A 22,874-nucleotide genomic window follows, 5' to 3' on the forward strand; every position below is an offset into this window, starting at 1 on the left:
AAATAGGGCGAAACCACCCGATACCGACCTTAAAAAGGAAGGTGTTCTGTCATTTTCACGTGTTTATATCACCATAATAAGATTTGGAAGCGCTTTTAGAGAGAATGTAAGTACTACTGATTTGAAACTTTGAGAAGATTAGTTTTTTTTTAATATTTTTTTCATTTAAGACAAGATAGATCGATTGGTTTTCTTTTATACGATACAGCAACCCAGACGGCTTAAAAAGTACATTCATAGTCATACCTCAAAAGACTGCTACAAAAGCTCATTTTTCCTCCACACACTTACACTATGCTATGGAATAAACTACCAGTACCAATTCAGTACACTCCAGCCAATTCAGTAGAGGAATTCAAAGTGCTGGCCACAGAACCAGCCCTTACCCTATCTTCTGTCCATAACTAAGGCATAACCTACACCAAATAGTTATCAAATGTAAATAGTTTTGAAATGTGTATACATGTATGTTTGGTTTCCATCATCAACTTGTTTAAATTTATCATCATCATCATTTTGTAAATTCATATTAGACACTTGACATTTAATCTTTGATAGTGAAGGAATGGTAGAAAACTGAAAGAAGACAAGATAGAATATGAGCAAATAATTTTGTCATTAGACCTCTTTGTAAAATCACCCCATTTATTAAATTGGATATATGTACTTCTTTATACAAGCAAGTAAAAAATACTAGCAACTACAACAATTACAACCTACAAAATGTATTTTATTCCACATGGACGGCATGAGGGAAAGGGTGAGTCTGATTAATAATACTCATAAGAGTGTTAACAGCTCTAATACTAAATTTATACTACAGTCAGACACGGATCCAAGGACTGGCCTGCCAGGCTTATGCTACTTTGTACATAAACATCAACATATCTGACTGAATATTCATGTTTTCATGAGATTTCCTTATATCTCACTCAGGGGTGAGATAAATCATGGGGTGTTAAAGATGTCATACAAAGAAGTCAATGATGTTCAAATGAAATGTTATATGACATTTCATAAGGAATTTATGCAAGTGGGACATGAATTGTAATACTTATCACAAAATAAACTTTTCAGTTGAATTTTTTTTTTATTATTAGATCCTTTTTATCAATTGATAAAAACAAAATTGGATTTTTACCAAAACTTGGTCACCAATACCCTTAAAGTATCTACTTAAAAAAACTTCATTTAGATCTGACAAGTGTAAAATATGGCCATCATTGCTATTTTTAGACCACAGAGGTCAAGTCATAAATTTCTACATATATCTCAAAAACCATAAGCGATACTGGAAAGTAAGTGTGGCCTCCCTTCTTCAGCTTGAAAAGCTTTACCAAAGTCTATAATGGATCAAAGTTGTTGGGCATGCAACTCCTTGAAAGAGTAATTGGCCTTGAAAGTCGAAAAATGCAGATTTCAGCCAATACATTTGTTTTTTGTGAAAACAATAATAGATAGAAAAAAAATTCTATTGATTAAATGATCCTTAGGATAAGTCCTACAGAAGTTTTCCTTGGGTGAAAATTGTCAGACAACTCCTTGTTAGAGTTATTGCCCTTGGAAGGCAAAATATGATGGTATTTTGTAGTTTTTGGCACTATCTTGAGAACTATAAAAGGTAGAAAAAAAACTTTGAATTGAGGAAAGGATCCTTCTGATAAGACCTACAAAAGTTTCCATTGGGTCAAAATTGTTAGAAGACTCCTTGTGAGAGTTTCTGCCCTTGAAAGGTGAAATATGAGGTTTATTTTGCAATTTTCGGCTAATATCTTGAAAATATAAGAGATAGGAAAAGACTTTCAACAGATGAGATTATCCTTTTAATAAGGCCTTTAAAAGTCTCTATTGGGTCAAAGTTGTAGGACGACTCCTTGTAAGTGTTATTAGCCTTGAAAGGCAAACATCGATTTTTTTTTGGAGTTTTTGGCTTACCTGGTTTTAAAGTGTCATCACCTGGCGTCTGTCGTTATTGCTATCATCTGCCTTAATATTAAGCATCTTAAAATCTATCATATACATGTGAATTTCTGAAAAATCTGTTTCATTTTTTTTCAAGATATGCCAAGTGAAAATGATATTTTTGACAAATTTTCCCAGGGATTGCTTATCATCATATGATTGAGAGTAGATAGAAGGAAGAAAAGAGATGATTAATGTATCAAATAGCAAATAAGTCTGACCATATATTTATAGACTAGTATCTTTGAAACATTAACGGATGGAAGAATGCTGAGACTTCTTAAGCACTTTGTCTTGATGAGATCTACATGTACATGTAGCTACCTTGAAAATTTAAAGTTGTTTGAATTATATTTATGAGTTATTGCCCCTTTTATGCAATTTTTACAGATATGTTGCAGCTTTTTTTGTAATTTTCTTCAAAAGTATAGTAGCTAGCTTGGCAATTCCATCTGTAAGAACAAAAAGAAAAAAAAAGACAAGATCCATCAATGGTGCAAATTTCAGAAAAATTCTTACCCTTCCGGTGAACCTGGTCCATGCTCCCAGTTTTTAGTGGAGTCAGAGCTGCTCATTTACTGTTCATTTTAGTTACTTCATGTTCTTTGTTGTGTATGTCTGTTTTCCATGTCTGGTCTTTGTCCCTGGATTACATTCTTTTGATTACCGCTAGAAACTTGGTTCCCTTGATTACTCTTTTAGCTATTCTGTTCAGTATTGACAGATCTATTGATGCAAATTTCAGAATAATCTGTTGACCCCAGAGTTATGGGCCCTGAAAGTGTCATTAAATATTGTTTTCCAGGTTTTGCCTGTTTTTCAGTTTGATGATTAATTGTAATTGAAAAGTGTTCAGTATAATAAAATCTATCTGGTGAAAATTTCAGAAAAGTCTATTTTTCATGGAATGATATTCCCTGAAATGCACTTTTGAAGATTTTTTTCATTTTTTTCCCCTGTTATCCAGAAAACCATAGTTACTGAATTTGTATACATATTTCACTAATATTTTGATTATAAATACAAAATGATATAACAAGTTGAATATGGCAATACTTTCAATGGTGAACAGGTGAGCGATCACTGAATATTAATAGTCTTCATTTTACTTTACTTTTTACGTTGCTGAAGTATGGGAGGGGCAACTATTTCACTGTACCTGTGTATAATGTTGTTTTGAGGGCAGCTGTGGCCTGTCCAATGGTGTTAAAGTTTCCTCGCCATTCATTGAAGACCCATGGGTGGCCTCGAACCGATGCTTTTCATCCCGGTGGGGTTGTTTTTTCTTGGACATATTTACCATTTCCATTCTTATTATATTTTGTAGTTCAAAATCAATTAATCCCTGAATACTGAAAGGTTTATTTTTTTCTCTAGGGCTAACCGCAGTACAGATAACCTTGACCGTTTACAAGGGGAGGTAAGCGAAGTGACTCACTTGCTGAAGAATAATGTAGAAAAAGTACTTGAAAGAGGAGAAAAAATAGAAGATCTTCAGGAAAGATCAGGTATTATTTGGTGTTGGAAATTTTTTATACATGATTTTTGCCTGAATATTTATTCCAGAATATCAGTGTGAAAATTTTTCTCCCTCTTGTTAATTATTTGTTAAGTAACAAAGTTGAATGGCTGTCCATAAGCAAATGAAATTTGCAAATAGTTTTATGTGACAGCATCCATGCATTGGTAGAATATTTTTGGTAAATGATTGCAAGAAGAACAAATTAACATTAGCATGATGAGAATTTAAAAAAAAACCACTGAAACCTTCTAAATTGAAACCTTTTGGGATTGAATGATCATACCTGCTAAGTCTCACAATTTGTTTGGGTATCCCCCATGAGAGCTAAAAAATTTAGATATTCGAAGAGCAAAATTGACCACAATTTACAACAAAAGATTCAAGTATGTGGTGCATTAGATTTGTTTTGTCATGATAAGCCAGATAACTTTGATGAATTTGAAGGCCCTGAAGTGGCTTTTTTGGTTGCTTATGGACTTTTTCATTAGTAAAACACCATGGATATTTTCAGGGATTGGCAGGTATGAATGATTTGATTGGTTAAAATGATGTGTATGGTTTATACAGGATTGAAATGTATTAAAATTGAAATGTTGGGACGTCAGAACAAATCTGGGTTTGGATTAGGCAGGTTTTACTTTACTTTTATTTTTGTTTCAGATGAATTGACTGCCAGTTCTGTACAGTTTAAAACTCGATCAAAAGAGCTTAGAAGAAAAATGTGCTGCAAAAATTTCAAAATGACCTGCATTCTTATATTAGTTATCACAGCTATTATAGCAGTGATAGTTCTAGCTGTCTTATGTAAGTACAAATCTGTATTTATATAGGTAAGAAATAAATCTCTGAGACTTGATTTTATCACTGTTTAACTATTGGCTGGCAATTTATGTCACCCTATTTTATTACAAGCAAAAGCAGGGGTATATAAAGGCAAAAATAGCCAGTCCTTGATCTGATAATGATAATGGAGTCTCTGTGAATTATGTTGATTCCCTATTGCTAGGGCTGCCTCATAATATCATATGTATAGTGATACAAGGGTGACGATACAATACATTTCAATACAATTTTGTAACAAAACGGTATGCTGGCCTTTATATTTTCTTCTATTTGGAAAAAGAATATTAAACAGATTTAAATATGATGAATTTTAGTTAAAGCCAGATTTCATCCTTAGTCTTTAACTTTGATCTTAGCAAAGAATAATGAATTTTTTCGCACAAGACATGTCCTACTTTACTATATGCATAATAATTTCATCAATTGTTTGAAAAAAAAAACAGTAATTTTACCAGTATCATATCATATCAAAATCTCAGTCAAATATATTATATCTTATCTTGACCAAAAGTATCATGATACATTGATATTGCGATGAATCATTTCATCTTTACTAATACATGTGGAGGGGGGGGTGCACCTGGTCCATGCTCCAAGTTTTTAGTGGAGTCAAGTTGCTCATTTACTTTTGTTACTTTGTATGTATTATTTTAGTTACTTTATGTTCTTTGTTGTGTTTGTTTGTTTTCCATGTCTGGTCTTTGTCCCTGGATTACATTCTTTTAATTTCCAATGGAATCTTGGTTCTCTTGATTACTCTTCCACTGTGATGTTGGTAAAAGTGGGTGAAACTTACCTACACAGGAAAAATTGTAACATGTTTTCAAACATGCAAACATATGTTTAAGACCATTTATATGAAATTTTATGTTTTTGTGCCTATACAAATCACATGGAAACAAAAGTTTTTTTTAAATTATATGATACGCAAACCTTTTTTGTATCTTTAGTCCTATGGAAGACATATAATCAGGGTAGGAAACTCACTCAAATTCTAGCCAGTCCTGAATACAATTTTTCAATACATTTACTATATGGCTATATAGATTTTTTACTAAAATTAGCCAGTCTCGGGCTGGCGGGCAAGCTACTATTTCTAACTCTTAGTCTTTAACTTTAACTTTAGCAAAGAATAATGAATTTCTTCACATAAGACATGTCCTACTTTACTATATGCATAATAATTTCATCAATTGTTTGAAAAAAAAAACAGTACTCTGATCATATAATTACCATTTGATTTACCTATTTTTCATGAATTAGTTTGTTAGTCCATAACATATGTTTTTCATGTGTTTTCAATGGTGGTCTTAAAAAGTATGAAAAACATATGATAAACATGTCTTTCAAGTGTTTCCTAAACATACATGTATGAAAAACATATGTTGCAATTTTCCCTGTGTACTATTAGTTACTATATTACTACTGTGAATGTACATATACTTTAATTTATGGATACCAATTTTCATTGATTACGGGAGAAATACAAGTTCATGGATTCTTGAATTCATGGTATTGCAGTTTTCAAGTAACACATCTGTGGAAATCCCCTTTTCATTGGGAACCAAATTTCGTGGTTTGGCCTATCCACGAAAACCATGAAAATTAGTACCCCACAAACAATAGTACTTTTACAGTATATTGTATGGAAATTAAGATTGTCATGTGTATATGACATTGGCCATATGTTAATTCCTGTTTTACCACAGGCGTGGTCTCAAAAGTTTGAAGTATTTAATATTAGAATACTGAATATTTCATGTATTTGTTCAAAGATACATCATGCACATGTACATGTAGATTCATTTGAAAAGTCCCCTTCCCCCAAAGGGAAAAAGACTATGCAATGTGTCCTTGTATATAATATATTTAATTTCTTGAAAATAGCTGAAGAGGTCCTGATATTGACTCTGATAATATTGCATTTTTATCAAGTATCAATACAAAAAGGCGAATGCAATTCATTCTAAAATGCATTTGTTGTTGAATCTGCCAGATGGATAATGTAGGTTAGATTGATGTCAATAAACAGATATTTTAGAACAAATGGCTGAGTGGAAAAACGTTTGGAAATGAGATGTGTGTTGCACTACATTATAGTTCAAACATGAAGTTTTGGTTGATGTTAGAACTAGTTATAGACAAAGTTATAATTATGAGAAGCTTTATCCATAAATATGTCACTTGTTATCCTAGACTTGGGACAAATTGTCTGCAGGCAGCTGTGTTGTCCCATATTTTAAAATTTCATATAAATTGCACAATTTGAACTGCTCTGCCATTTCTGCTTCACCTCTGTGTAACACCAAATGTCTTAAGTGAACAAAACCTTATCTCTGAAAGGAGTTTGGTTTGTATTGCTTTTACTGTACATGTGAAACCATCTCGTATCACAGTTCTCACAGCAACTACACATCACAGCGGCTTGAAATGTAGGTATGCCATACGATAGGATTCTTTTTCAGAAAATTTGGCTACAACCCAGGACATTATTTACATTCCTTATATTGTGCTGGAAAGTAAGGGTATCCGTATTGAGTTATTGCTCACAGATTTCTTGGGTTTTTTTTCATTTCAGTTACAGTTAAACCATGGGATAAAGACTCAGGTGGACATAATAAAAATGGATCATCAATTACTTCTCACTGAAGAGGGAAATCAATTTCATGTACATAATACATAACAATTGAAGAGTAAAATCAAGTATATCATATTGAAAGCAATTACATGTATATTTCATAGCATTTGAAGAGTGATCAATTACATGTATATTTCATGGCATTTGAAGAGTGATCAATTACATGTACATTTCATATCATTTGAAGAGTGATCAATTACATGTACATTTCATAGCAATTGAAGAGTGATCAATTACATGAACATTTCATAGCATTTGAAGAGTGATCAATTACATGTACATTTCATAGCAATTGAAGAGTGATTTCAATTACATCTTTTTATATTTATATATATTTCATAGCAGTTGAAGAGTGATCAATTACATGTACATTTTATAACAATTGAAGAGTATATTCAAGTTTATCATATTGAAGGTAATTACATGTATATTTCATAACAACTGAAGAATGAAAGTAATTACATGTAGTCTTCTACATTTTATAACAATTGAAGGGAGTATTCTAATGCATGTTCATAAACATTCCGTGGCAATGGAAGAGAGAAAGCCATTACATGTACATACATTGATATATTTCATAGCAATGGAATTTTTATTCCGCTGGGAAACCAATATTTGAAGGAAGTTTTAACATTTTCGTAAAGGACAGCACAAAGGATATTCATCAAATATAATTTAAGATCCAAGAGTTTTTAAGGTGAAAGAAGGCATCTTGAGTTGGGAGAGTCTTGCAAAGAAATTGAAGAAACAAAGATTGATTTTATACATGTACTACTATTTTTGTACATTCGAATATTGAACCCAATTTTTACCTTAAATTAAACCCTTGTACAATATGTAGAGCTGTAATTTTTTTAGTAGAAATTGAGTGGGTATGTGCAATTTCTGACTGTTTGGTGACAATAGACAATTGAACAAATATTGCAACATTGCAAATTTTTTGCAGTTATTGAGTGGGGCATTGTTTCTGCCCCACTCAATAACTGCTTTTCAATTACAGACCAACCATTATCCCTTAAGGTTCCATTTGCTATTATAACATAATATACAAAATTGAATAAAATAGATTTGTTGATATAATGTGCCATAGGAGAGAAATATAGACAAATAATTATAGATATTGTATACCTATCTCAAAATTAGGGCATTTTTATCTGATCAATATCATGTCCTTTTGAATCAAGACTTTTTATATTAATTTATGAATGAACATTTATAATATGATCTAACCTATCTTAATGATGATATATATAAAGTATGTATACACATGTAGTAAAGTGTGGGTTTAAATATTGTGAGAGTACTTTAATTCATGGATACCAGTTTTCATGGATTAGGCATAAAACACAAGTTCGTGGATTCTTGAATTTGTGGTTTTGAGGTTTTCAGTTCACACATCTATGGGATTCTCCTTTTTGTTGGGAACCAATTTCGTGGTTTGGCCCATCCACAGAAATCACGAAAATTGGTACCCCACAAACAATAGTACTTTCACAGTATCCTAGTATCCTATTCAAACCAAACCCTAAATAAATTGATACTTGTCTATACCAGTGGGGCAGCCAGGGGGCAGCCCCGGCCCCGGCCCCCTTTTGAAAATTGCAATTTTTAGATATTGTTGAAAAATTTTTCCCCCTATATTTTATAGTTCAAGATACCCACAGAATGCAGGATTTGAGGTTTAATCCCCCTAGCAAATTCAGATCACTTCGTGATCCTCACCTGTGATCTTGTCAACAAATTTTTTTGGTACCCTGTTACCTAAAACTCTGGAACCGCCACTGTAAACCTTGCAATTTTTAATCCTTTAGTGCCAGATTAAATATTTTTTTAATCTGAATTAACCCGACATTTGATGAAATGGAACAAATTTTTTAGTACAAAATGATTTCAGTTTAGACAGGTTTCACTTTTCATGTAGAAGCTGACCAGATTTGCAGTATTACAAATTTCAAAATACCAAAAACACTGAGGCTTCTTTCATTGTATTGCAACATGGTAGAACATCTTAGTGATGGATTTAGCTTCCTGTTTCAATAGTTTTGGTTTTGAGTGCTTCTTGTATACATTTAATTTTTGGATTTAGATCTTCGTGTATACTGTGAAAGTACTATTGTTTGTGGGGTACCAATTTTCTTGGGTAGGACAAACAATTAGATTTGGTTCCCAACGAATAGTAGATATCCATTGATGTGTACACATTACTGAAAACTTCAAAACCACAAACTCAAGAATTCATGAAATTGCATTTTCCCTGAACCTCGAAAATTGGTACTCAGGAATTGAAGTACTTTGATTATAATGCTGTTGATCAAAAGTTACTTCTTGAAACATATATGTACAGCATATGTAATTGCAATATACATGATTAGTATTTTTGTATTGAAGTAAAGTCCTAACTTATGCACATAAATATTAATGTCAAACTTTTTTATTTTCTCTCATTTTTTTTTTACATTTCATCAAGTACATGTCTGTATGATGTGCAGAGTAGATGTTCATTTTATTTTTCATTTTTAATACTGTATAAAGTGTACTATGTGGTGGGTTATTTTGGCAGGTATAAATTTTGTTGAATTTTAGCCAAAAAAGTACACGAAAAATTGTGGACATTTTTTCTTATTTTGGCAGATGCTTAGTGGTGCACAAAGTACGGTACCCTAGCCAAGAATAAATATTTCACGGAATTTCTTTTGGTGTTTTTAGACAGACCACTAAAATATGCCAAAATTGGCACCCCACGAAAATTACCCACTTAATCAAATATACTTGCAAATTCAGTGAAACATGTTTAAACCGGAAACATTCGAAAATCATTCCTATCAGTTTAAGGAGGTAGACCTAAGGTAAGGGACACAACTCTTGAAAATCAACGTTTGTATTCAGCATTTTACATCTATGTCATGTAAGCATCAAAGTAACTTAGATTGATTTCATTCTGTGTCAAATGAAAGCTTGATAGGTTTGGTGAAATTGAATATGATACAAACATATCACTGACTCACATGAGTTATGTCCCTTACCCTAGGTCTACCTCCTTAAACTGATAGGAATGATTTTCAAATGTTTCTGGTTTAAACATGTTTCACTGAAGTTGCAAGTATATTTAATTCAGTAACCATTACCATAGCCATTACAGACTACAAAATTGGTCTTAGTTTGTTATTTGACTCTTGCACTTAAGAGTTTAAAATTAAGTAGAATTTACAAGAAATTGACACTTTGCAAGAGTTACCGTTCTTGATTCTGTTTGAATTGGTTGCTGTTAGTGAGAGATAAATGTATAGTTTTCTCAAAAAATACAAATCTGGTTACAGAAAGGATAATTGTTACTAAAATGAAAATATAGCATATGTAGACCAAAAAAAAAATTGTTTGTTTAGTAATTTTTTCTTCACTATGAATCAGTTAAGCATTTGCAGTGTTTGAATTGTATACAGACTGGTACTTAAATCCATTCTTAACCATGGTAAACCAAAAACCTGTTTAAACAAAACCAAGTTTAAAGTCCAAAGTTGTTTTGGTTTAAACAGATTTCACTGAACACATGTATTTATTTTATATAATTTTTACCTCTCAATTTGTCAGTAATTGATTAAAGTGACCTTTTTTATAGACTATATAAATTTGTAGTTTGAATTTACCTTGCTAAAAATGATGGGCGCTTGGGGACAATTTTGTGGTTTCTCGGTATTTAGAGATAGAGGGAAAATATCAGAGATGGTAAACAAGCTAAAAACAGGTCAGACATGCATAGAATGACCAGATATAAGGCATACAAGGGAGCACTATGCAAATATGCAGTTTCAACCAAAAAAAAACAAAAAAAACAGAGAAACCACAAATTGTCCCCAACCACCTGTGATAAACATGTGAATTTTTTTATTACAGATGGAACAATGTTTATTATATATACAGCAAATGCTACACATGAAACTCAGATGACATGCTTCATATTATTAATTGAATTAAGTGTGATACCATTAACTTACGGTTTAGTTTACATATGAATATCATGTTCTGTGATAATCATATGAAATTATTTTTTACTTTGTTTACAAACTTATGATTATCATATGTTAGCAAGCCAATATTTACACATGAGAATTATGATTATCGTATGTAGTACTTTTGTCTGTGTTTATCATGGGAAAAAAAGTCTCACATGAAATTTACCTGAAGAATTATTTCACATGAATTTGTTACAAAATTCTTTTATTTTATTTTTGGTGAAAGTTATGTGAATTTCATTTGAAAAAAATTCTTGTGTACTGGTGTATGAAAACTGATCTCGTGTATTAAAAGTCCAAATGAAAATAAAGTTACAGGTATGTCTGTTTCCTGTTATCAAGGCAAGAATACCTGGTCGCTAGTTCAAAACTGTTGTATTATTTTTTTTTCTAGACAAATGTCATTTTAAGCAAGCTTGGTCAAACTTCTTGGATTTATTCCCAGTGTAAATACATTTTTAAAGGATGATCATAACATGCTCTTAGACATAGCTGGGCTAGCTCCTGTTCTTGTGCTAAAAAATTGGCTGGGAGTAGCCATTTACTTAATGAAGCCTACCTAATTTATTTCCAGAAATTAGGAAAAACACTGTATTGGAGAAGATATTTTTATAGAATTTGGAACAAAATATTTTCAGATTGGCGGTTATGAGTACAGGTTGTTCGGTAACAGGAAATAAACATATATTTTTTTTGCCTAAAATACATGCACATCTGATGGTCTTGGTGTACAATTGTCATGATGCTTTTCTGTAAAAATGAGTCCCATATTATATTTACTGTGATTTTTTATTTTGTACTTTCTTTGTTTTACAGCACTATACAAATTTTTTATGTCAAATGTCAATGTATCTTGTTTTGTTTTCACCTTCAGTTTATTTTTTATGATACTTGAGTACATAGGTGCAACTCTTTTGCTGTACCTGTGTATAATGATGTTTTGGGGCCAGCTGCAGCATACTTTACTGGTGCACCTGGTCCATGCTCCCAGTTTTTAGTGGAGTCCGAGTTGTTCATTTGCTTTTGTTACTTTGCTTGTATGATTTTAGTTACTTTATGTTCTTTGTTGTGTATGTCTGTTTTCCATGTCTGGTCTTTGTCCCTGGATTACATTCTTTTGATTACTGCTATAACCTTGGTTCCCTTGATTACTCTGCCATGTCTGGTCTTTGTCCCTGTATTACATTCTTTTGATTACCGCTATAACCTTGGTTCCTTTGATTACTGTTTGACATATACGCCGTATCCTTTTTTGTTATATAATTTATTTAATGGCTATAAGATTAAAAGTAAAACTAATATCAGAACAAAACCATATTTGTCAGTTGTCATAATATCGTTAGATTTTGCAACAGTGGGCAAATTTTAATCAGCCACCTGTTGTTAGATGTATTCCACATTCTGTTCATTTATCTGTATGTCTGCGTGTCTGTGTGTACTAACATTGGTTATAAAATGACTCCAAAATGCTGTAATCTTTAATGATAATCTCCAGGAAAAATCAACAAAATGATTTTTTAAATCCTCTTCAAAATTTTGATAGGTCAAATTCAGTTGAAATGCACTTTGAAAAAAAAATTGTGGGAAAATTTACTGCATTTTTTCATTATATAAGTAGTAAAAAAATATCTGTGGCACAGATGCTTCATAATAAATTTAAATAGCTTCCAGTTTTTTTCTAGATGCATTGAATATATTTAAGGCAAAGTACACCAAATTGAGAATTATGACTTGCCACCCATTGCCTGATTCTTACACAGAATAGTATTTAGAGGGAGGAGGGGCTTGATGTGTCAAGTGGCTTAGTCCTGCTGTTTATTTGGAATAATATATTTTTATATTGAGTTTTTGATGTTTTTAGGCAGATTAAATTGAATAAAAATGATATTACAGGGTAAAAATGGAATTCACTGGAGTGCCCCACTTTTCAGAATTTCTAGATGTAAAGTATTAGAAAACAATAGATTGAATGACTATTTTTTCTTTTGTCTAATTAATAAGACATGCCACTAAAAGTATTAGAAATATCTGTTCCCACCGAAGAGATTTGAGTTATAGAGTGCAATCAAATGAAGTAAAAGCAGGTTAATAAGTTGATCAGAGACTGCTTTTTTTTTTTAAATACAGAGTTATCTCCCATTAGCATGGGTTATCCTTCTTTAGACTGGGAATCCTCTGTCAAATGTTTGTTTGTTTGTTTGTTGAGGTTTAACGTCCTAGCAGCAATATGTGTAAAATGAATAAAGTTCATATTTTTCTTTAAAAATATGTTAGCTTGTAGAAAAGATAACCCACTTATGGGAAGATAATTTCCAGTATGTATAGTCAATGCAAAACGTATAATGACCAATCATTATAGATATTTAGTTTAATCATTGCCATAAGTCAAATTAATTTCACAATCATAATTTTTTAAAAATTTTTTTGTACTTTTTTTGTAAAATACATTTACCTCGATCCTTGTCATAAGTTGCAAAATATTGTTTTGTGTTTTTTGCAGTCTTTGTATTGAAAATTATATTTCAGTGTTTCTTCCGTTTTTAATATTCTCCATAGCCGCCGACAAGTTTTATAAAGTGCTCTGTTTAGTTTTCGAGTTTAATGTGCCTGGAGGGTAACTATACAGATACATCCTTTGTCAGTGAAAAGATAAATCAATGTTGATTGTGAATATCGTACTTATCAAAGTGAGAAACTGGAAAGTTTTCTGTTATTTTTCATTAATTGGAAGAGGGGTCAAAGATCAATCGACCCCAATACACTTTGATAGTTAATTTAAGTAAAATATTGCATTGTAGGTATAGGGAAACCGGTGATAAGTAAAGATCACGTGTATAGAATTTCATAAATGTAAAAAAGAACTTTTTCTGACAAATTTGACTATTTAATCACTGAACAAAAATGCCCCCCAAAATGGTTTGCATTTTAATGCATTTTCAATGATTAAGAGATAATAAGACTCTATAATATTACTTTGAATATCTAAATAGTCAGTTGAATAACAAATAAAATAAGCACAACGTTCTCGATTCGTTTAGCAAAATAAATTTGAAGTTCATTTTGTTAACTACTAATTATACTAAAACTGTAAAATACGAAATCACTTTCTGGACAACCTGTCCTGTTTCCGAACTGCTGGTACAACAGAAAAGCCTGAATATTATTATCCAAAGTAACTTATTTTTTTACATGATCAATGTTTTTAAGTGTTTTTTAAGCAGCTAAATAATAGTTTGACATATTTTTTTCTATTATTCAATAATTGAGCGCCCAATTATGTTCGTTTTTAGGAAAAGGGTAGGGAGACGGTTGGATCTAAAACAGAATATCCACAGTAAAGACAAAGTGCATTAATATAAAAAATAATCATAAGAATAACGTATACAAATTTAAAGAATTAATTAGCAACCCAAGCTTGGTTAAAAGAAACAACTGGAGTGTGGACCAGCTTCATTGGTTGGACAATGTAACTCCGGTATTGCTTAAAAGTCATCCATAATATATGACTGTGAAAAAGGACATTACAAAGAGTTTTTTTTTTTTGTAATTGGGTTATTTCAAACAAAATAGGCCTTTACTATCATTATAGACGGATCAAAAGTTTCCAAGTGATGAGTGGCTTATTTCCGGTTCTTAGCTTATACAGCGTCTTCGCTAGGCAAAGGTTACGATCCCGTCCCTTCCCTTGACGTGAAGGGAGGGACAAGACCGTAACTCTTGACTTGCGAAGATGTTTTTACAGTTGTATTGTCAAAAAATGACAACAGTGGTACATGTAACGATATTTTCTTATACAGTGTCAATCAATTCAATGATCAAACCAATTTTCCCATGGCAACTTCTTTGTACATGTATGTTAACGCTGCAAAAAAGTTAGTTTATAAGAACTTATAGACAGTATAACCATAATCGTAATTATGATACATGTGTAGATTGTACCCCTTGTGTATAAGTCTTGATTAGACTACTTCCTTTTCTAATATACTTGATATGCTCATGCCCTGACCCTCTTGAACTAATATTTTTTTTAAAACTAAGTTTCCATTTTGTCCTATTCATATAGGAATATTTTTGAGAAGAAAAAAAATCTTAGTTCTGCGTCTGTTCTTCCTTAACCTGAGTTTTGTGTGTTTTTACAAGGAATCCGTTTCTTCTTTACCTTTCCTCGTTTGTCTACCCCGGACTTGACTTTTTATGAGCAACTCGGCGGGTGTTTCTAGAAAAGCAGAGGACGCTTACCTTACCGGTGCACCTGGTCCATGCTCCCAGTTTTTAGTGGAGTCCGAGTTGCTCATTTACTTTTGTTACTTTGTATGTATGATTTTAGTTACTTTATGTTCTTTGTTGTGTGTGTTTTCCATGTCTGGTCTTTGTCCCTGGATTATATTCTTTTGATTACCGCTATAACCTTGGTTCCCTTGATTACTCTTTCAACTGTTTTTAGTATAACTTATTCAGAGGATATTGCATTACAGTATAGACCGCGCTAGTACTTGTAATTACAAGGCTGTAGCTAGAGGGGTGTGACGGTGAGATCGCACCCTTTTTGAAAAAAAAAAACAAATTTGATTAACGTCTTAGCCTGTAATTAAAGAGAAATCATACCAGATAATCAAGTAAAATTGCTTATCAGTGATCAGTTCGCACCCCACCCCAATACGGCCCTGAATTAAAGAGTATCTCTTTGATTTGATGTCTCTGATTACAGCCTGGCGCACATGCAGTGAAAATAATGTCAAACAACATCATAAGACATAAATATTGAGACAACATGTACATGTATGCACATGCATCAAAGTTAACAGTTTACGTATTATCAATTATCACGAAATCAATCCTTGTCATGAACCCCCGAGTCCCATCACTGATTTATGGTTGAATTTTTAACGTTTTATTTGAAGATTTAAACATATAAAGACAAATACAAACACAAAAAAATATCAATGTTTGATTTTTGTTCGTTCAAAAATAAACCTCAAAACCTGACGTCTTTTCGCCGTAAAGTAAGGTAATTTCGATATTTCACATGTATTTCTGTTCATAAACAGACCGGAAACTATTCCGTATTATACAATTATAGTTCAAATGCGCATGTGAAAATTAGCAAATTAATCTCATAATGCAGATCTTCTCGAGAAAGCTGTGTTTATTTGATGTGTTATTGACTACAAAATATTTAGATACATTTGTAATATTTCATGGTGCCTTATTATCTCTTAATCATAAGAATTTGCTTTAAATTCAACCAATATTAAGGGCATTTTTTGTTCAGTGATTGAAGAGTCAACTTTTGTTGGAAAAAGTTCTATTTTTACATTTTTGAAATTCTAAACACATGATCTTCACATGTTAATATGTTTTCCGATCCCTACAACGCACGATTTCACTTGCACTGTTTATCCCAGTGTATTGGGATCGATTGATCTTTGACCCCTCCTCTAATTAATGCGAAATGGGGGACAACTCTACCGTTTTTTTTACTTTGATAAATACGATATTCTAAAAAGACTGATTTATCTTTTCACTAACATATGGTATAGTCGTATACCCTTTAAGCCCATGAAAGTTCTAAAAATCCTTAGCCGTCAACTGCACTATCAGTTTTCAGATGAAAAAGTAAAAGGATAGGACATTGACTGTTTAATTAGTCCTTTTTCATATTTCCCACTTCGGCTTCGCATCTGTTTTAATTTTAAGTAAAGGGGAGTAACTTTCTAAAATTTGTCATCGGACTGACTGGTTTACTGTCAAATTGGAGCAATGGACAGCAGTAGACTTCACATTCAAATATTTGATTTATTAGAGCCGCGGTAAGTACTTGGATACTTTAAAATAGTATAAGTTTCCAAGTAAAATGTTTGTCTGCTTTCTCTTTCCCCATTGAGACCACCAACCAGGTTGTCGGGTGTTGGTGGGTTATGTCCCTTTGAAACCCTTACTAAAATGGCTTGCATTCCATTAATATTAAAAAAGGACTTGATTTGATTCCAGTCAGTAATTGTTATTGATGTAGCTTTTAAAAATTATTTTCTCTTGATGATTATTTATGTTTTATTAATTTTATTTCTGTTATTATGTTTATAATAAATCATGAATATATTTATGCTAAAGTATTTATTGCCTCCTTTTTCCAACTTGTCACCAGTAGTGGACGCCTGTTTTTCTTGAACCTAACTTGGCCCTCTTTCAAAATCCATGGATCAGGCAAAAGTCACCATAGTCTCCTTAAAAACTTACTAGGTGGTTGTTAAATCGTTCATTAAAAGCAAGTTAATTTTTTTTTCATCTGACCTCAAATATTGCATACATGTATATGCAAAAATGTTTTCGTACCAGTCAGTAGGAATCCAGTTCTGAACATCTCGCCAAATGTCGTACTTATGGTCTATTAACCATACCGATCTTTCATCTAGCTGCGGAATAAGTTGGTAACTTCTTCTCCGTCTTTGTTGTTTCCATCTTCTGATCTTTCGCAGCAGCATCATTTCTAACTTGCGTCTTTGGAACCTTGTATTCTCCAGGCGCTTCCTCCTTTACGTCTGAAGTTTTTGTACTTTGCCTGCGAAAGTATTAAAGCCAATTCACTTATCATATACAAAATGCAACATATGTCATGACATATTGTTTTCTTTTTCAGAGCTGTATATCGAGGCTGCTAGCAAGTGCGTGCAATAGTGAGACCGATTGCGATCGATCGCAATTAGCGTCAATGAGAACGATTGGACTTATTGCTATTGATCGCAATTGACTCAAATTTTATAGATAAATATGAACACAAACAAGTTTTTAAGATTTGAAGCGACCCAATTTGAAACGATCGTAATCGGTGGGGCCTAACTGGCTTAGATTATAACCTGGTATTTCATTCACTGAAAAAAATCAGACGCGATTGTTACGTCATATGACGTTTTTCGGCATTAATGACTAATGCAACTGTCCTCTGAATGGAATAATTATATATACTACACGATTGAAAAAAACACGTTTCTATCCATAAGCCTGTAGTTTTGGCCAAGTTCAGTCTAAATAGTACTGCAGTACTTCGTGCATCTCAAGCCCGTAGGCAGGAATTTGTAGAGGGGGCCCGGGTTCTTTAGACTCACGGAGCGAGTCTAGCTGTACCTCGCACCACGAGGTGCTATCAAATTAAAATAGTCACAAATCAAACAAAACTTCGACTTTAATAGTGTTCATTTGTTTTTAAGGGGATGGTTTCAAGAACCCCAAACACCCCAAGAACCACACCCCTGGTTACGGGTGTGCATCTATGTACATTGTAGTCGCTCGTCTGCAAATGTCATTGAAATGAATAGCTTGAGGACAACGGCATTCTATTTGCCGTGGAATATGAATTCAAAGATTCTTTGTGATCCAGAGGGATGTTAAAAAATTTATGAAATGGGATCGATCATGAAATTATATATAAAGGGGGCGCATGCTATCATTTGCGCATTTATTGCCCTTGCAATTTTGTTTCTAAACAAACACAATTTTCCCACAAATTGGACCCCTACCCTGATCCGCCTTTAATTCCTTTGAAAAGAAACGTTTGCTACAGTTCCCTGACCTGTACACCTCGGACCACTGTAGCGTTAACATACTGGGCAGGTTGAAATTGGATTTGAAATTTGACTAAACCTTTGGTCGGAACACAAGGGCTTGTGTACAATGAGTATAAAGGATCACCATACACACCCTAGGAGAGAGAGGGTGGATATCCAGCGATTTTTAATACGCACTGTACACAAGCAACTGTGGTCGGAATGAGAAGTTATAACCTTGGTTCCCTTGATTACTCTTTGCATTTTATTGACAATGTAAACATGTTTTATGAAACATGATTTTAAAAACACAACGTTCACGTGACATCTGCAGGAGCGGATACAGGATTACAAGTTAAGGGTTGGGGGCGTAAACAGAACTAAAGAACATTTTGTGGGGAAAACTTATGTGAAATCAAGATATTATTTTTTTTAAATTCTAGTGTGTGTGTTGGGGGGGGCGTACGCCCGTTTTTGGATCCGCGCCTGATCTGTCTGCTTAATGGTTCATGTAACGAACAAACTGACAAGTTTCCGTCAATAGCGGATGTGCAGCCACCTGTGAATTTGTGATTTTGATGATTACATGATGATATTTCAAACGTCCAATTTTGTCTGCCGATCAGACGAGCGTTTCAGGCTCTTTAGAAACTAATTTTGAGAAAATGAGAAAATATAGGTCCTGCTTTTTTTCTACAGTGCCGATTATACAAAGAATATTAGGACAATAATATATCCTGCCTTTTAATTTCAAATTTCATCCTAGCCCCACCCCCAATAAAACTTAAATTGTAGTTCCCTTATATATGAGCAACAATGACTTTGTTATCTGCCAAATGAGCGTATATGCACTGGGAGGGTAATCTTCCTTTACTTTTAGATAAGAGAGGTTACCTTGCTAACTATATTTGTTAATGAGTTACCGTAGATTTTTTATAGTAAAAGAGTCTTAGGTTGTAGTGTATAAATCATTGCTATTTACTGACTTACTTTTGTTGTTAAAAATTGACTTGAACTTTCCTGAGTGATACATGCTTGCTATATTTTACTATTCCTCTTCAGTGGATGATCCAGGGGTGAGGGTGCAGGGGTTAGCACCCCTCATTTTTATTGGAAAATTTGTTATTTTCATGGGTAAAATTGAAAAAAGGTGAAAAATGCCCTACTATACCTCTTTTTCTGAAGAACACCATTTGACATCCTCCTTTTCAAAGCGTCTGGATCCGCCCCTGCTCTTTGCAAGCATTCATAAAATACCCAACCTACCTATAACGATTCACCGAAATCCGTTAAAAGGTTGCGCAATTAAGATAATCAGACAAACGAACGAACGGACTGGCAGACAATGTGATTAATATAAAGTGGTCTAAAATGTGCTGTTTCATCTAGTGACTTTTTTTTTAAAAAGTTTCGTGTCTTCCCAAAGGGGAGCTTAGAGGATAAAAATTACGATTTTGAAAGCAGATGAGAAAAGCAAACATTTTTAATGAGTCTGGTATTTCAAATATTTGACATGACCCAGATGACTCAACAAAAAAACTTAATTCCTTGTATTGAACTAGGAATCATTGAGATGGCGTCCATCTCTGTGGCAATTAAGCCATATCTAGGTGATCTACCCACATGCCAAATATCAAAAGCCTACACCGAAAGACAGAAAATTTACAGCCAAGACATGAGTTTGTCACTAAAACATCCACTATCAATGGTACGTGACACATTGTCTTTATGTGATCTATACACATGCCAAATATCAAAAGCCCATGTCGAATGACAAAAAAGTTACAGTCCGGACACGAGTTTGTCAGTTTTGCCCGCTACTTTTCATGGCGGGGCCCTAATTAAGAATGAAAGGCCAATTTATTAAAAAAAATTGTCTTCTGAAATGAATAATATGTCAAAAAGTGTATATGCTGAAGAGTTTTTAAAGGCAACATAAAATTTGAACTCTTTTTATTATATATAAAAATAAGGTAAATTCAAATTTCATCGTTAATTTTATCTATTACCTCATGAAAATTTAAAGCTGGAAGTCACGGACATCCGATAGAATCGGGAAGTCGGCAAGGTATAGGATCTGTAAGTCTCGTTCAAGTTTCATTTTCCTTACCGGATTTTCTGATGTAGAACGTATTGAAATACGAAGACCGGTCTGCATTTTATTAGTTACTTCTGGGATCTTGAAACCATGTTTTTCAATGCAAAATCTTCTATTTTACGCTTTTTCTTAACACTTTTATGGTGTGGAAATAGATAAATGTCTTTTTTATTGGTAGTTTTACACGGAGGTATGTTTTGCTTTTATACACTGAAACCAACGCTCTGAAAATGACAAATCTCTATGCATTTGAATTGTAGATTAGGACCCATTCTCTTAGACCACGGAGTCACATGACGAGACTTACAAACGCTATTGCGAGGATGAATAGAAAATGCTATCTATGATTTCTCCGATATCGGGGATGAATTCCATTATTTATTCACAAGTCGTATTTTTGAGACAGAACGGAATAAGTTATTGCCTCATTTTAGGCAAAGATGGTAGTAACAATTAAATTCGGGAAACAAAATAACTGTTACAGTGAAAACATTGCAATTTTAGAAAAAAAAAACTATTTATAGATTTATAAAAAAAAATATCATTGTAAGAGTCAATCCATCAGCTGGTTAGCATTTATATATCTATTTGATTAGCTCAGCAAACTTTGTCGTGTTCTAACATAACACATGCATGCTTTAGAATTATGTTTATTCGTTCAAATTATTGATATCTTCTCTGTATCGTCTAAAGTTAATGAGAATAGAGTTCGTGTGTGTGTCCGGAGATATATACTTGGTTTTTAGGCTTGTGGCTTTGTTGGATCGTTTGTGGTTTATATTTCGTTTGTATGTTTTAGATCATTTAACATAATGATAACTGTGATGGTTTGGATATATAACAATAATTTAATTTCTGAAGTAATTCGCTTTCTGATTGAAAAAAAATCGTCCATCATCTTGTAATATGTGACTGTGACGTCATCAATATTTTTTAATGATTTACTCGTTGAATTTGATACTAAAATTAAATTGCGAGAAATGACTGCGCATTTTATTGGGTCTATTTGAAACATCCTCAATGCTTGTGGTGCACACTTGAAAATAACATACTACCCAGGTTATTTAGTTTGCACCACGTGACTGAGGTTATTTCTTCAAAATAAAACAGTCATTCCTTATAAATAATATTGAGTTACCTCAGTTCGATGAAAACAGATACGGAAATGTAGTTTTTCCATACGCGTTAAAATATAAAAGAAATTGTTCTACCACATGGGGATTCAATTGTGACATTAAAAATACCATCTAATAAATTACACAAAACTAAAAAAGTTCACGGTAAGCAAGGTTTGAGGAAAGCTTAATTAACAGTTTAGTGGCAGATCCAGAGGAGTGTACATGTGGTTCGCCAGCACTCCACAGTAGAACTGCCTAATTTTGGTCTTGTAATCTGATGCTCTGTAAGATTTACCACTTTAAAAAATTGTCAAGCATCTGTATATCTATATATCTAGAAATAGCTCAAGCTAAGGCCTTCAAGATGCAGCAAAAGTTTTCTGGAAAAAAATTACCCACAGCAAATAAGGTTACCATAGAAACCATGCAAAAATATGCGAAACTTTGCCAAAAAGTTCATAAAAGCAGGTTTAAAAATATCAAATTTCCCGCAAAATATCTTAAATTTTTATTTCATCCCCTGAAACTGTCCAAACTTTTTCCTTCGTAAACCCCATCCTCATATGGGCATCGCCGGTTAGATTTTGAGCTATTTCACTTTGTAATCCACTTATTAAATTTAGCATGGTAAAAAATTGACTTACTTTCACTTTCACAATGAAGTCAAATTGTCATTGAAAAAAAGCCCCTTCAAAATTGAAAATATACAAAACATTGCAAAATACTTTGAAAAGTCCCCTTTTTCAGAAAATGTTCTATCAACAATAGATTCTTCATTTTTAATCACTATAGCAACCACCGGTTTCCATTAATATCATTTTTCATCCTTAGCCAAAAGTGCAAAACTAAACTAAACTGTGGAGTGCTGGCTTGGCACCCCTTTTTATTGGAAAATTTGTCATTTTTATGTTTGAAATTGACAAAAAAAAAAAAGACAAATAAGTCCTAGCACCCCTTTTTTCTGAGGAACCTCGGCTAAAACCCTACCTTTTCAAAGTGTATGAATCCGGTCCTGCAATTGGTCCCTTCCTCAAAAGTAAACACAAATCAAGGGTCTAATTGATTGTATTTAAAATAAGTCCATTGTGATCCTTAATTCTTCAAATTAACGTGTGGAATTTGACTAATTTAATAGCTAAAAA

General features: G+C 32.9%; 1 protein-coding gene and 1 long non-coding RNA gene across 2 annotated transcripts; one reads left to right on the forward strand and one right to left on the reverse strand.

Moving 5' to 3' along the window:
- On the forward strand, positions 1-17,078 carry LOC148610485 (vesicle-associated membrane protein 3-like). The gene is made up of 4 exons (XM_088595536.1): positions 1-106; positions 3,340-3,470; positions 4,145-4,288; positions 6,906-17,078. Coding segments are annotated over exons 1-4 (348 nt in total). The 5' UTR covers positions 1-104; the 3' UTR covers positions 6,977-17,078.
- Positions 16,660-22,834, reverse strand: LOC148610486 (uncharacterized). The gene is made up of 3 exons (XR_015924674.1): positions 22,720-22,834; positions 19,688-19,782; positions 16,660-17,534 (listed from the first exon to the last, which is right to left on the reverse strand). It is a non-coding gene; the product is annotated as an uncharacterized LOC148610486 (long non-coding RNA).
- Positions 22,835-22,874: the final 40 nt, after the last annotated feature.

This window comes from Perna viridis, chromosome 8 (assembly GCF_037379345.1).
Source record: "Perna viridis isolate PV_CMFRI_1.1 ecotype Kerala chromosome 8, ASM3737934v1, whole genome shotgun sequence".
Classification (NCBI taxonomy): domain Eukaryota; kingdom Metazoa; phylum Mollusca; class Bivalvia; order Mytilida; family Mytilidae; genus Perna; species Perna viridis.